The 13,919-nt window shown below is 37.2% G+C and overlaps 1 protein-coding gene across 1 annotated transcript; it reads right to left on the bottom strand.

The window, feature by feature from the left end:
- Positions 1-566: 566 nt before the first annotated feature.
- OR6C27 (olfactory receptor family 6 subfamily C member 27) lies at positions 567-1,505 on the bottom strand. The gene has a single exon (NM_001389046.1). It carries the CDS (start codon positions 1,503-1,505, stop codon positions 567-569), a length of 939 nt encoding a protein of 312 aa, NP_001375975.1.
- Between the last annotated feature and the right edge of the window lie 12,414 nt (positions 1,506-13,919).

Genomic DNA, 13,919 nt, shown 5'->3' with positions numbered 1-13,919 from the left:
ACGGTAGTCCATGTTGTTATATTGATGTCTGTATAATTCTATAAATTTCTTATGATGAATATCTAATTAAAACAGGGTTTTTCGAGGAGGTCAGTAACATATGTTGTAGAGCAAATGAAATTTCACCTTTGTGTTGATGACTTAATAGAAGAATCCTACCGTAGTACAGAAAGGAATGCTGATCATAAAGAGAAGTGGAAGGGAAAAGATGCATAGTGCTGAAAGATTCAGTTAAAATATTATGAAGTGGGACGCCTGGGTGGCTCAGCAGTTGGGCGCCTGCCTTCGGCCCAGGGCGTGATCCTGGAGACCCGGGATCAAGTCCCACATTGGGCTCGCTGCATGGAGCCTGCTTCTCCCTCTGCCTGTGTCTCTGCCTCACTCTCTCTGTGTGTTTCTCATGAATAAATGGAGAAAATCTTTTAAAAAATAAAATAAATAAAACATTATGAGGTGAATAATTATTATGAGGTGAACTAATTGAAGGATAGATTAAGTAAATTTATAAATAAAGTCAAATTTTTGTTTATTTTTTTCCTCCAAGATTTGAAACTTAACATTTCTCTTCATTTTTTGGAAAAAGAGCAAATCTTTTGGCGTGCATCCTTGAAGGCTTGTTTGACTTGTTGGTTTCTGAGACTGTAAATGAAAGGGTTTAATAAAGGGGCAACCGAGGTATAAATAACACTTACACCTTTGGACAAAGTCACCCTTTCCTTCGCTGTTGGCTTTAGGTAATTAAAGATGCAGCTACCATACGTAAGGGAGACCACAATCATATGAGAAGAACAAGTAGAAAAAGCCTTGGTTCTTTTCTGAGCAGAGGGGATCTTGAGAATGGTCTTGATAATGTATGTGTAAGAAAGAATCAGTAACAGCAACGTGATCAGAAGTGTTACAAGAGATAAGACAAACGAAAGCAATTCCAAGAAACGAGTGTCAGTGCAGGAAAGCTGCAGCACAGGGGAAATGTCACACATGAAATGATCGATTACTCTGGAAGCACAGAAATCCAGTGTGAGGCCCACAGCCAATGGTGGAAACGATAGCAGAAAGCCCACGGCCCATGAGCTGAACAGGAGTTGGTAGCACATTTTGTTGTTCATGATGATCAGGTAATGCAGGGGTTTGCAGATTGCTACATAACGGTCAAAGGACATGGCAGCCAGCAGGTAAAATTCTGCAATTTCTAATTGGAGGAAAAAGAATAACTGAGATGCACAACAATTGTAGGAAATGACTTTGTTTTTAGTTATGAGGCTTATCAGGAATCTGGGAATACAGACTGTTGTCAGTGAAGCTTCCATAAAGGAGAAATTTCGGAGGAAAAAATACATGGGAGTCTTGAGGCTGGGATGTAGCAGGGTGAGAAGGATGATGGTTAAGTTTCCAGTCATGCTCAGCACATAGTTGATGAAGAGAAATGTAAAAATCACAATTTGCAGTTGTGGGTCATCGGTCAGTCCCAGGAGAATGAACTCGATCTTTGTTGACTGATTCCTCATTTTAGACTTGAGGCTTATGAAATCGGCATTGGAGAACAACTCCAGAAGTGGAAACAAGAGGATTTTTAAAAAGCTACAGAAAAAAAATATATGTAATCAGAAATTTAAGCAAGTTTAAAAAGTTGATCCAATTTAACAAGACAGATAATCTTTAAAATTCTAACACAGGTTAACCTAGGCGCCTCTGAGTGCTGGTTCCATTGAAGTGACAGGTATGATAACGACACTATTAAATTTTTTTCTTGTCCCTTTTTGAACCTGAAAGATAATGTAAACTTTAGCTGATCATTTCTAAAAGAGTTGAATTCTGTTTCAGTGTTCTAAATAGACAGAAAATAGCTTGACTTTAAAATGTATTTTCTATGAATAGCTTAAGACTTATTATTTTTTTTTTGCAAATATAAAACTTTAAAAACTTGTTTCTTTTTTTTATTGGAGTTCAATTTGCCAACATATAGCATATCACCCAGTGCTCATCCCGTCAAGTGCCCCCCTCAGTGCCCGTCACCCAGTCCCCCCACCCCCCGCCCACCTCCCTTTCCAACACCCCTTGTTCCCAATGTTTATCACAGCAATGTCCACAATAGCCAAACTGTGGAAGGAGCCTCACAACAAATAGCTTAAGAATTACGGAAAAAATTCTGGTAACATCTTGAAAATTAGTACCAAAGTCAACTTGCAATATTGATACAGAACTACTTAGCTCATTAAAACAATTAAAAATTTGTGAAATATACAAATCATGGCAGTTACATATTTTCTCTGATTGAAATATTCTGATATATACCATTATTTTGTCCCTATGCAGTAATTTCCCATTGTTCCTATATCTCATTTCACTGTTATTATTTTTCTTTGATTTCAAATACATCAGTCATCTCCTATCAGTTACATTTAATCATGAAATTTTGACTGTTTGACCTGACTCTTACTTGTGGGAATGCTCTCATTTATGACCTAGGTGTATACTATAAGTGACTTACCCTATCTAGGATACATTGATATAATTTTCCCACTATGGGGATATGGAAGAAACAGGGGTCAAAAAGAAATGATGAATATTCTCTCTTTTATAATATTGTAAAAAAAAAAATCAATCATTTAAAAGGAAAGTTAATTGCAAAGCTTTTCTCCAGAAGTATTCTAAAAACAGATATGGAAAATAAATAAATAAATAAATAAATAAATAAATAAATTAAAAACAGATATTCATTCTGGAAATTATATGCATCTGTTTATAACTTTCACTTCCACTTACACCCATTAAAATGACGGGACCCAGTTATTACAAATAATTGGATTCCTCTCTCAGGCCAGGTAAAATTTATTTTCTGTCTTCTTTTCTTATATATTAAAATGAAAGAAAATATCTCCATAAAAATTCTACATGAAAATGTCATGCTGTAAATGGGAAATCCCGCATATAAACAGAACCCAAAGTTTTTAACAACGAATTCTTGCTTCAAATTGTGCACTAGCAAAATGCAGAGTTTTATTATTTTGTTCGTAAGAGACACAAGGGATTAATTAAAACAGAAGAAAAGGAAAGAAAAAGAAATGCCCCTGGAGACTAGTGTCAGGAATAGTATTATTTGTGTAAAAGATAAAACAACAACCAAAACAAACAAACAAACAAACAAAGAAGGAAGGAAATTAAAAGTACTGTGAATCACTTTCAGCAAAAAGCTGAATTTCTTTAACTACAAAACAAAACAGATATTCTCCCAAAAGAGAACTAGAGATAACTTAAACCCTACAATTAATGCCAACACGAATTTCAGATATTCCACTGCCCTGAGTTAGTTTGACCATATGTAGCTTTAAGAGGATTTACCCCAAAAGGAAACTTTTCTTTTGCTTCCTTAGTTAATGTCAAGATTTCATTAGCTGGGGACCTAATACCTCAAATTAAAGGTGTACTGAAGTACTTAAATGTTTTGCTATTTTTTAAAATTTTGAAACAATAGAAAATATAAAGCAAAAAAATGAACAAATACACCATGAATATATTTTATACCAGCACCATTTGATGCTCCATCTGCCATTCAATATAGTGGTACATATTTATAACAAGAATATTCTATGCAGAAGCTTTTTATTTTGATGAAGTTCCAATAGTGTATTTTTGCCTTTGTATCCTTGCCTCAGGAAAAATTTTGCTATAGTTGGGATGCCTGGGTGGCTCAGTTAAGCGTCTGCCTTTGGCTCAAGTCATGATCCTGGGGTCCTGGGACTGAGTCCTGCATCAGGCTCCCTGCTCAGAGGAGAGTCTGCTTCTCCCTCTCCCTCCATCGCTCCCCTTGGTTGTGCTCTCTCTCAAATAAATAAATAAAATCTTAAGAAAAACGTTGCCATAGCCAAAGTCAGAGAAATTAATTCCAGTGCTCTTTTCTAGGATTTTTATGGTTTCAGGTATCACAGTTAGGTCTTTATTCCATTTTGAATTTATTTTTATGTATGGAGTAAGAAAGTGATCCAGCGTCATTCTTTTGCATGTAGCTTTCAAGTTTTCCCAACCCCACTGGTGGAAAAGATGATCTTCCCACTGCCTATTTTTGTCTCCTTTGTCAAAGAGTAATTGAATCATGGTTTGTTTCTGGGCTTTTTATTCTGTTCCATTGATCTATGTGTCTACTTTCCTGCCAGTACTAATGATGACTAAAACTTTGTAATATATTAATATAATATTTTAATATATGATAATATAGTATTTTATTATAATTATAATATAAATATAATAATTATAATATTTTTACAATTAATATTGTAATTTTAAGTCGAATTGTGATAACTATAATTTTGCTACTAGCTTTAGCTTAGCTATTCAGTTTTTTTGTGGTTACATACAAATTTAGGGTTTTGGGGTTTCTTAGTTTTTTTGAAAAATACTGTTAGTATTTTGATAGAGACTGTATTAAATGTATAGGTTGCTTGGGTAGTATAGACATTTTACCAGTATTTGTTCTCCCCACCCAGGAACATGGAATATCTTGCCATTTGTTTGTATCATCATTAATTTCTTTCATCAGTCTTTTATAGTTTTCAGAGTATGGGTCTTTCACCTTCTTGGTTAAGTTTGTTCCTAGATATTTTATTGTTTTCAGTGTGGTGGTGAATGGGATTGTTTTCTTAATTTCTCTTTCTGTTGCTTTGTTATTGATGTATAGAAATACAACAGATTTCTGTGCATTGATTTTGTATCCTGTGATCTTAATGAATTCATTGATTAGTTGTAGTCACTTTTTGGTGAAGTTTTTAGGATTTTCTCTATATAGTATCATGTCTTTTGCAAATAGTGAATTTTACTTCTTTTTTATAAATTTACATGGCATTTATTCCTTTTTCTTGTCTGATTGCTGTGGCTAATACATCTAATACTACATAGAATAGAACTGGTGAGAGGGAACTTCCTTGTCTTGTTATTGACCTTAGGGGAAGAGATCATTATTTCCCCATTGAGTATGATATTAGCTGTTGAGAATGTGGCATTTATTTTGTTGAGGTATGTTCATTCTACATCTATTTTGTTGAGCGTTTTATCACGAAATGGATATTATAGTTTTTTAATAATGTGTTAAGGGTTTTTGCATCTATGTTCATCAGGGATATTGGCCTGTAGTTTTCTCTTTTGTGGTGTCTTCATCTGGTGTTTGTATCAAAGTAATGCTTTCCTTCCTCTTCTATGTCTTGGAAAAGTTTGAGAAGAATAGGTCTTAACTCTTTTTTTTGGGGGGGGGCGGGGGGCTTAACTCTTCTTTAGAATGTTTGGTAGAATTCACCTGTGAAGCTATCTGTTCCTGGACTTTTGTGTGTTGGGATTTTTAAAATTATTGATTCAGTTCATTGCTTATAATTGTTCTGTTCAAATTTTCTTTCTTCCTGTTTCAGTTTTTGTAGCTTTTATGTGTTGAGATATTTATTAATTTCATTTCATTTAGGTTGCACAATTTTGGGGCATACAATTTTTTCATAATCTTTTATAAATCTTGTGTTTCTGTGTTGTCAGTTGTTATTTCTCCTCTATCATTTGTGATTTGTTTATTTGAGTCCTTTTTTTTTTTTTTTTAAATGAGTCTGGCTAACAGTTTACAAAATGCATAGATCTTAAAAAAAAACCAACTAGCTCCTTTTTTTCCTGTTTTTTTTTTTTAGGTTCTATTTTATTTATTTCTGCTCTAATCTAATGTGTTAAACTTCCTCATTACTATAGCATACTTATTTGTGTTTTGAATACTTTTCTATGTATTACTCAGCGCCATATAAAATGGCCAACACTTGACTCTGTGGGGTACTTATTCTATTTTGTCCTGAAGAAACTATCTAAAGATTACAAAGATTTCTCAGAATGATATGGTTTCAAAGAAGTGTATTCCTCAATGGACACAAACTTATATGTTATATAAGAATTCTCCCCAGGAACTAAAAATTTTTAAATTAAAAATATATTTAAAAACCCCTACTATTTACTGTGTCTCTTGTGAATTCAGTATAGATTTCCATAATCTGCTCTTCTGCACAGTCATTTTAGTTAATTATTTCACGCACATTTAAAAAAATCCTTGAGTCCCAGATATATAGATAAGGATTTAAAGACAGAAATAAAAAGATTATTTTAGTTGATGCATTTCCTACATATCCTCACTATCTTTTCTGAAAGCTGTCTTTACCCCAAATAGTCTTTGTGATATGATTCAGTGATCTTAAACTGACATTTAAAATACCCAAGTAGACAGAACATAAAGACTCCTAACTCTGGGAAACGAACTAGGGGTGGTGGAAGGGAAGGAGGGCGGGGGGTGGGGGTGAATGGGTGACGGGCACTGAGGGGGGCACTTGATGGGATGAGCACGGGGTGTTATTCTGTATGTTGGCAAATTGAACACCAATAACAAATAAATTTATTATTAAAAAAATAAAATACCCAAGAATTCTTCACTTTGTATTGATGGAATATTTATCTATGTCCATGGCTAGTCTTCCTTGCAACTTGTGACCATGTGTACAAATTATGTCCAAAAAATGTAAACGGAAATGATGTGAAATTTCCTTTGTTTTTTCTTTGATAAAAGGGGTTTGCCCTCCTCGTCCTCTCCACCCTCTCTCGTTGTGATATCCACACATGGGAGGGCAAACCATTTGAAGCCATGAGTATGAGCAATCACACTAGGAATACACTGGCCAATCAACAAGAGAGAGCACAGAACACACCTAGGTTTGTGACCTAGGTGTGTTTCTAGGCATATCAGATTAGAAACACAGTGACCTCATGGAAGAGTTTCAACATCCTAGTCTGAACAATTTAAATAAGACAAAAATACAGTTATTTTTGTTAAAGTACTATTTGTCTTCCTTATACTCTGTGAAATCTATAGTATTATCAAAACTTGTTTCCTCTACATAACTATATTCCATAGTGAAGAATGTAGGTTCCATGCACTTTTTTGTAACAGTGATTCTGGGTATTTCTTCCTATCAATTTTTCAGTCCATGATCCCCATTTTTTTTGCTTCAGATTGTTGGGCAAATATTTCTTGAACTCTTAATACCAATTATTTTTAAATTGTTAATTTTATAGATCTAATAAAAATTATTAATTCTAAATATTTCACTGACCATGCATTCAGGTCTCTGTATTTTTGTTATTTTCATGTTTTTTTAGTCTTTAGACCTTTCTGCAATTTTTATCATATATGCAAAACTGCAAATGCCAATGATTTTGGATGATGATTTATTCCTAGAAATAGGATTTAATTTACTTCATTTAAAAATTTTATCTATTTAATTTATTCAAATAAATTTATTAGATAAATGTAATTAATCAATGAATTCAGTTTATTCTGGCATGTATTAAAGACGGATAACCTTGGACAAAACAAGGAATGAGATTATACAACTCTGTATTCCATGCTTTTTGACAAATGATAAGTTCTTTGTGTTTATTCTTAGAAGTAAGATTTCAGTAGTCTCAAATAAAAGCCTAAGTTTTGACTCGGGTTCCTCCATTTTGGCAAATCATAAATGTCAAATATTTGTCTGCAGAGACTCGGAGACAGCAGTAATTTTTTCTTGGATTCTAAATCAGTTACCTGTGGCTTTGTACTGCTGTTATTTTTACTCTCTGATGACATAAGGAGTTTTTGCTAATGTTTTAGAGAAGGCTACTTGTTTTCAACAAGCCCTTTTATTTGAGAAAAATTTACCCAGTTTCTGCTAATGTAAATATCTTGTATTATCAGTATTCTATTGTCAAAATGAAAAGATACCACCAAACAAGCAAGACTATTAATTAATGTCTGAATTTATTTGTATTCCATTAGTTTTATCATTAATTTTCTTTCCCTTTTACAAGCTCTAATCCAGGGTACTACATTGCATTCAGTATATTCATGACATCTACTTATCCGGTAGACATATTTTTCTGGTCTTTGGCATATTTTCTTATTTTTCAAGTACTAGTTAATTTGGAAGGGTACTTGTTTTTTTTTAAGATTTTATTTATATATTTATTAGAGACACACACACACACAGAGAGGGAGAGGCAGAGACACAGGCAGAGGGAGAAGCAGGCTCCATGCAGGGAGCCCGATGGGGTACTGGACCCTGGGACTCCAGGATCACGCCCTTGGCCAAAGGCAGGCGCCAAACCGCTGAGCCACCCAGGGATCCCCAAATTTGAACCCATTCTTAATGCCTTTCCCTCCCTGTTTAGATATATGGTGTCATTCTTTACATTCTTTCATTTATGAGTTCCTCAAACTCCATTTATGAATCCCAAGTATACCATTTTTACCTCTTTTGTCCTTCCTACTATTTTCCTCCTACCTAAAATTCTTCCTTCCACTAGAGTCCTCCTTTAACATTTCTTGTAGGGCTGGTTTAGTTGTCATGAAATCCTTTAACTCTTGTTTATCTATGAAACTGTCTATCTCTTTTCTATTCTAAGTGTGAGCCTTCATGTATAGAGTATTTGGGGCTATAGGTTTTTTTTTTTTTTTTCTTTTAGCTCTTTGAATATGTGATGGCACTTTCTTCTGGCTTACAAAATTTCTGCTGAATGAACAGCTAAAAGCCTCATAGGAGTTCTGTATGTAACTGTCTTCTTTCTCTTGCTGCTTTTAAAATTCTCTTTATCACTACTTATTGCCATTTTAATAATTATGCGTCTTGGTGTGGACCACCTTGGTTGATTTGGTTGGGCATCTCTGTGCCTCTTGGATCTTGATTTCTGTTTCCTGCCTCAGATTCAGAAAATGTTCAGCTATTAATTATTCAATTAAAATTTCTGCCATCTTTTCTCTCTTATCAGATTTCTATAATGTGAATGAGATTACACTTAATGGAGTCTTTGAGTTCTTTAAGTCTGTTTTCATTTTGCATATTTTTTCTCCTCTCATCTGCTCAGCCTTATTAGTTTCCATTACTCTATCCTTCAGGTCGCTAATTTCTTGTGCTTCCTCTCAGTGGCTCTTTATTCCATGTAGTATTTTAAAATTTCACTTATTGTGCCCTTTATCTCTGATTGCTTCCTTTTATCTTTTTGTTAAAGGTCTTACTGAGGTCCTCCACTTTTTTCTCAAGTCCAGTGAGTATGTTTATGATCATAACTTTAATTTTTCTATCAGGCATATTATTTATCTCCATTTCACTTAGATCTTTTGCTGTGGTTTTTTTCTGGCTTTCATTTGGGATATATGCCTCATTCTCCTTTTTTCTAACACTGTGTCTGTTTCTTCATATTAGGAAAGTCAGCTACTTCTCCAGTTTTTGAAAGTAATAGCTTTATGAAGAAGAGTCCCTGCATTGTCCTGCAGTGGAGTGTTCCCTGTTCACCAGAACCAGGCATTGCAGGGGTGTCTCTTCTGTGTGCTCCACGTGCCTTGCTGTTATGTGTTAGCCACTTTTTCCTTTATTACAGTCATCTACAGTAGTGCTCCTTGCCTCTTGTGAGCAGTGTTGTGTCATTGTGGTGTTGTTGGATCAATCTGGGGCTGCCTTGGGCTGAGTTTAGGTGGACCAGGTGTTTGCCAAAGATGCAGTAGCACCAAAGTGCAGGGTGCTTTCCCTGCGTTGTCCCTTGAGAAGCTTTCAAGGTGGGTGGGTCCAACTGTTGTCCCCCAGCCCACTGCTAGGGCTGCAGTTGTTATCTCTCCCTCACCCCAGGCACTTTGGAGTGATGCTGGCCCTTCACAGGATTCCTTGCACAGTGCCAGTCTTTTGCCTGGTTTGAATGGGCTCTGGCTAAGAACATATTGGTGGGGGGGTAGTGGGGCACACAATGCCTTTAAAGTTTGCATAGTAGTGAGAGAGGATGTATACTCACCACCAGGAATGGGTTGGTGAGGGTGGGTTGTGCAGTTTTAACAAGATGTGTTTAAGTGTTCGTGGGAAGGGAGCCACCAATACAACTGGGACTGAGGCCCTGCACAATGCACAGGTCCAGAGATGCAGTGTTGGCAGGATTTTCACTGGTAGTCTGGAGGAGGGCATTTGCAGCACCAGGACTGAGGCAACTGTTACTGAAAATAGCAGATCTGCTGAAGATGGAAAGATGGGCAGGGTGGCCATAGTGTAAGTGAGTTGGGTAATGAATGTTGGCACTGTCTGCAGATGGCTCTGTGTTTATGCCAGGGGTGGGGAGAGAAATGTTGCCCATCAGCTCCTTTGCTCCTGGAGAGTCTCCCAGGGGTCTCTGTCCCTCCAGGATGTGCTCTCAGATTGGTAAATAACACTTCCTCCCATATGCCACAGGCATGATTCTTGTAAGTAGCATATCAATGGGTCTTGTTTTTTTTATTCATTTTGATATACTATGTCTTTTGATAAGAGCCTTTAGTCCATTTACAGCCAGAGTAATTATTGAAAGATATTAATTTAGTGCTATTGTATCACCTGTAAAGTCACTATTCCTGGAGATGTCTCTGTCCTTTTCTAGTCTTTGTTACTTTTGGTCTCTGTTTCTGCTCAAAGGCTCCCCTTTAATATTTCTTGCAGGGCTGGTTTGGTGATCACGAACTCCTTTAGTCTTCGTTTGTCTTGGAAACTCTTATCTCTCCTTCTATTGTGAATGACAGCCTTCCTGGATAACGTATTCTTGGCTGTATATTTTTTCCATTTAGCACATTGTATATATCATGCCTCTCCTTCTGGCCTTCCAGTTCTCAGTGGACAGGTCTGCTGCCAGCCTTATATGTCTACCCTTGTAGGTTAAGGACCTTTTCTCCCACACTGCTTTCAGAATTCCCTCTTTATCTTTGTATTTTGCAAGTTTCAGTATGAAATGTAATGGTGTTGATCTGTTCTTGTTGATTTTGAGGGGAGTTCTCTGTGCCTCTTTGACTTGAATACCTGTTTCCTTCCCTAGATTAGTGAAGTTCCCAGCTGCAATTTGTTCCAATAAACCTTCTTCCCCCCCCTTTTCCATCTTCTTCTTCTGGGACTCCTATGCTATAGATATTATTTCACTTTATGGAATCATTTAGTTATCTAAGTCTACCTTTATGGTTTAATGGTTTTATTTCCCTCTTAGTTTCAGCTTCATTATTTTCCATAATTTTATCTTTTTTTAAATTTTTTTTAAACATTTTTTTAAAGTTTTTTTTTTAATTTTTATTTATTTATGATAGTCACACACACACACACACAGAGGCAGAGACATAGGCAGAGGGAGAAGCAGGCTCCATGCACCAGGAGCCCGACGTGGAATTCGATCCCGGGTCTCCAGGATCGCGCCCTGGGCCAAAGGCAGGCGCTAAACCACTGCGCCACCCAGGGATCCCCATAATTTTATCTTTTATATCACTTATGCTCTCCTTTGCTTCTTCAATCCTCATAGTAATTATATCTCATCAGGTTTTTATCTCTGCTTTAACATTTTTTATTTCAGCCTGACCAGTTTTGGTGTCTTTTCCTCTAAAGCAAGGGTTATCCTGGTATCTTCTATGTTTTATTCAAGTCCAGCTAGTAGTCTAAGGACTGTTCTAAGTTTTTCTTCAGATATATTGCTTATATCTACTTTGAACAAGTCCCTGGCTATGATGTCTTCCTGACCTTTCTTTTGGGGCAAATTCTTCCATCTTGTCATGTTGGCTAAGTTTTTATCTTTTGTATGTTATGAAGGGTTGTTATGTTTCTTGCACCTCGGAGTAGTACTAAATTTTAAAAAGTCATACAGTGTCCAGGGCCTGGCACTTAAGGAAGTGTTTTTGGTGTATGCCGTGTCAATTCTGCTGTTTTGGCAGCTCTTTCCCACAGGTCCATCCTCTGTAGAGTTCCTCCTTGGTGCAGTGAGGAGTTTCGGGACCTTTATTAAGGTATGCTTTGATTTGTTTGTTAAAAAATGCCTGGGAAAAAAAAGGAAAGAAAGAAAAAGAAAAAAAGGGAGTGGGTGGGCGAAGCCTGCTTCAAAAAGAAAAGGAAAGGGAACAACAACACAACACAAAAACAAACAATCAAAAAACTATAGCCTGATTTCAAAGAAAAAGAAAAGAAAAGAATCCTGATTCAAAAAATAAAAAGAATAAAAGAGAAGAGAGAAAAGGAAATGTAAAAACAAACTAACAAACAGAAAACTGTAAACCCAATTCCAAAGGAAAAAGAAAAAAAAAAAAGAGTAAGACAAAAGAAAAAAATGCTACCAGGTTCTATTTCTACCAGAACCGAAGGGGATACTGTGGGGCACTGTATTCTCAGTAAACTTGTTTCATGTAGAGTCCTGTCTGTGTGCTCTTCTGGGGGAAAGGGTAGCTGAGTTGGCTCTGAGTCACCTGCCCCAGTAAAGAAAAAGCAGTTGCCTAGCATTAGGGGGCGGGGGTTGATGTCAGTGGCTTCCACCTCCATTGGGGGCCACTGTGTTGCCCTCTGATGTCCAACAGTGTTTGCAGCCTGGGCAAATTGGTGACACCCCCCCTTTGTTCAGGAAGCCCTCACTGGAGCCAGGGCCGTCAGGAGGCCAGTGCCAGGTATCTTGCATTTATCTCTGGTGAGGCTGGGATTCAAAGCTCCAACTCATAAAGGAGCCACCACCACTTGGATATGCTCCCTCCTCTGGATTAGAGGCTCCCTGCACTCTGACTAGTGTTCTTTGTCCCAGAAAACCAGTCTCCTGCCCTTGAAGTGGGCACATTCTATGCTGTGGCACCTCAAATAGCAGTAACCAGGTTATCCCCTCTCTGCACAGGCCTCTGTCCCTTGCAGATGAAAGGCCATTTGTTGATGCCTACAGTGTCTTTTGTCCTTGGAGATGGTATATATCCTCTTCCCTGTGTAATCCAGGAAGGGGAACAATCTCTCCCAGTGCGACCCATGAGAACCCTACACCACTTTGTGCCTCTTCCCCATCCAAAGTCTTCCTTCTCACCAGGAGCACTCACTACAGCTCCATTCCGGAGTATCACACTTCTCAAAGCTCAGAGTTTGACCATAATAAACCTGTGCCACGCAGCTCCCCCAACTCCCCAGTCTGTGGTCCAATAGGTTTTCTTTTTTTGTGAACCCTACATCTCCTCTCTCAACCTCTCTTTCCCTTCTCTTTCCCTGTGCAAAGGGTTCTCTCCCCTGTGAAGCAGGGCAGCTCTCTCCCCTAACTCACTTCCACACACCTCCACCTGCCGCACTGTCTCCCTCCAACCATGGAAATCTTTCTTCCAATCCTCAGATCCATTTCCTGGGTATTTCAAGTGATCAATACAGCTGTGTTCCAGGGATGAGGAAAGCCCAGATCCCCCTACTTCTCTGCTATCCTAGCTCCACCCCACCCCAGGTGTTTTTCAAACTGCTGCTTCTTTGCAGGGCTGATTGTTGTGCTTTTTTTAAGGACAGGGGTTCAGCTTTCTATTGCTTTCCAGGCCCACCAATGAGCCACTGATTTTTAAAATTCCAGGCTTTAAGTCCCTCTGTTTGTAAGAACTCATGAAATTCAGCTTCTCTGGTTTTCTGACATCCTTTTTTAAATTAAAAAAAATCCTAAAGAAAGTTTTTTTTTTGGTTTGTTTTGTTTTTCTTGCACTTGTTTTCAATCAAGGAGGCAAGTGTCCACATTTATCTTTCTCTGGTGAAGATTTATATTTCTTATTCGAGTTTTGAGAGAGATGGATTTTCCTGGTTCAGGTTCAATATATCTACAAGCAACACAAATTATCCACTGTGTATGAACACTGAACTGCTTTGTTACTTAATTGTATAAAGTCCAGAAAAATCCAAAACATGGGCCGGCACTTCCTCTTACCTATGATGATCTGTTTCAGGATTTGTTCACTCTTTTTACCTTTGTAGACATTGTAGATTTTACTTACTTTTCCACCAGCTCAGCCACTCATCCTTTCATTTTCTTTTTAAATTTGTTTCAGAATTTTTAGAATTCTTTTACCAGGAAGATCTTTGAAGGATCTGAGTGCCATCTATTAGGAAATGAAGGCT

Source organism: Canis lupus, chromosome 27 (genome assembly GCF_011100685.1).
Source record: "Canis lupus familiaris isolate Mischka breed German Shepherd chromosome 27, alternate assembly UU_Cfam_GSD_1.0, whole genome shotgun sequence".
NCBI classification, from domain to species: Eukaryota; Metazoa; Chordata; class Mammalia; order Carnivora; family Canidae; genus Canis; species Canis lupus.
This window is presented reverse-complemented; position numbering and strand designations above follow the sequence as displayed.

Excerpts from the sequence above, each read along its gene's own strand:
- OR6C27 (NM_001389046.1), bottom strand. The coding sequence starts at position 1,505 with ATGAGGAATCAGTCAACAAAGATCGAGTTCATTCTCCTGGGACTGACC.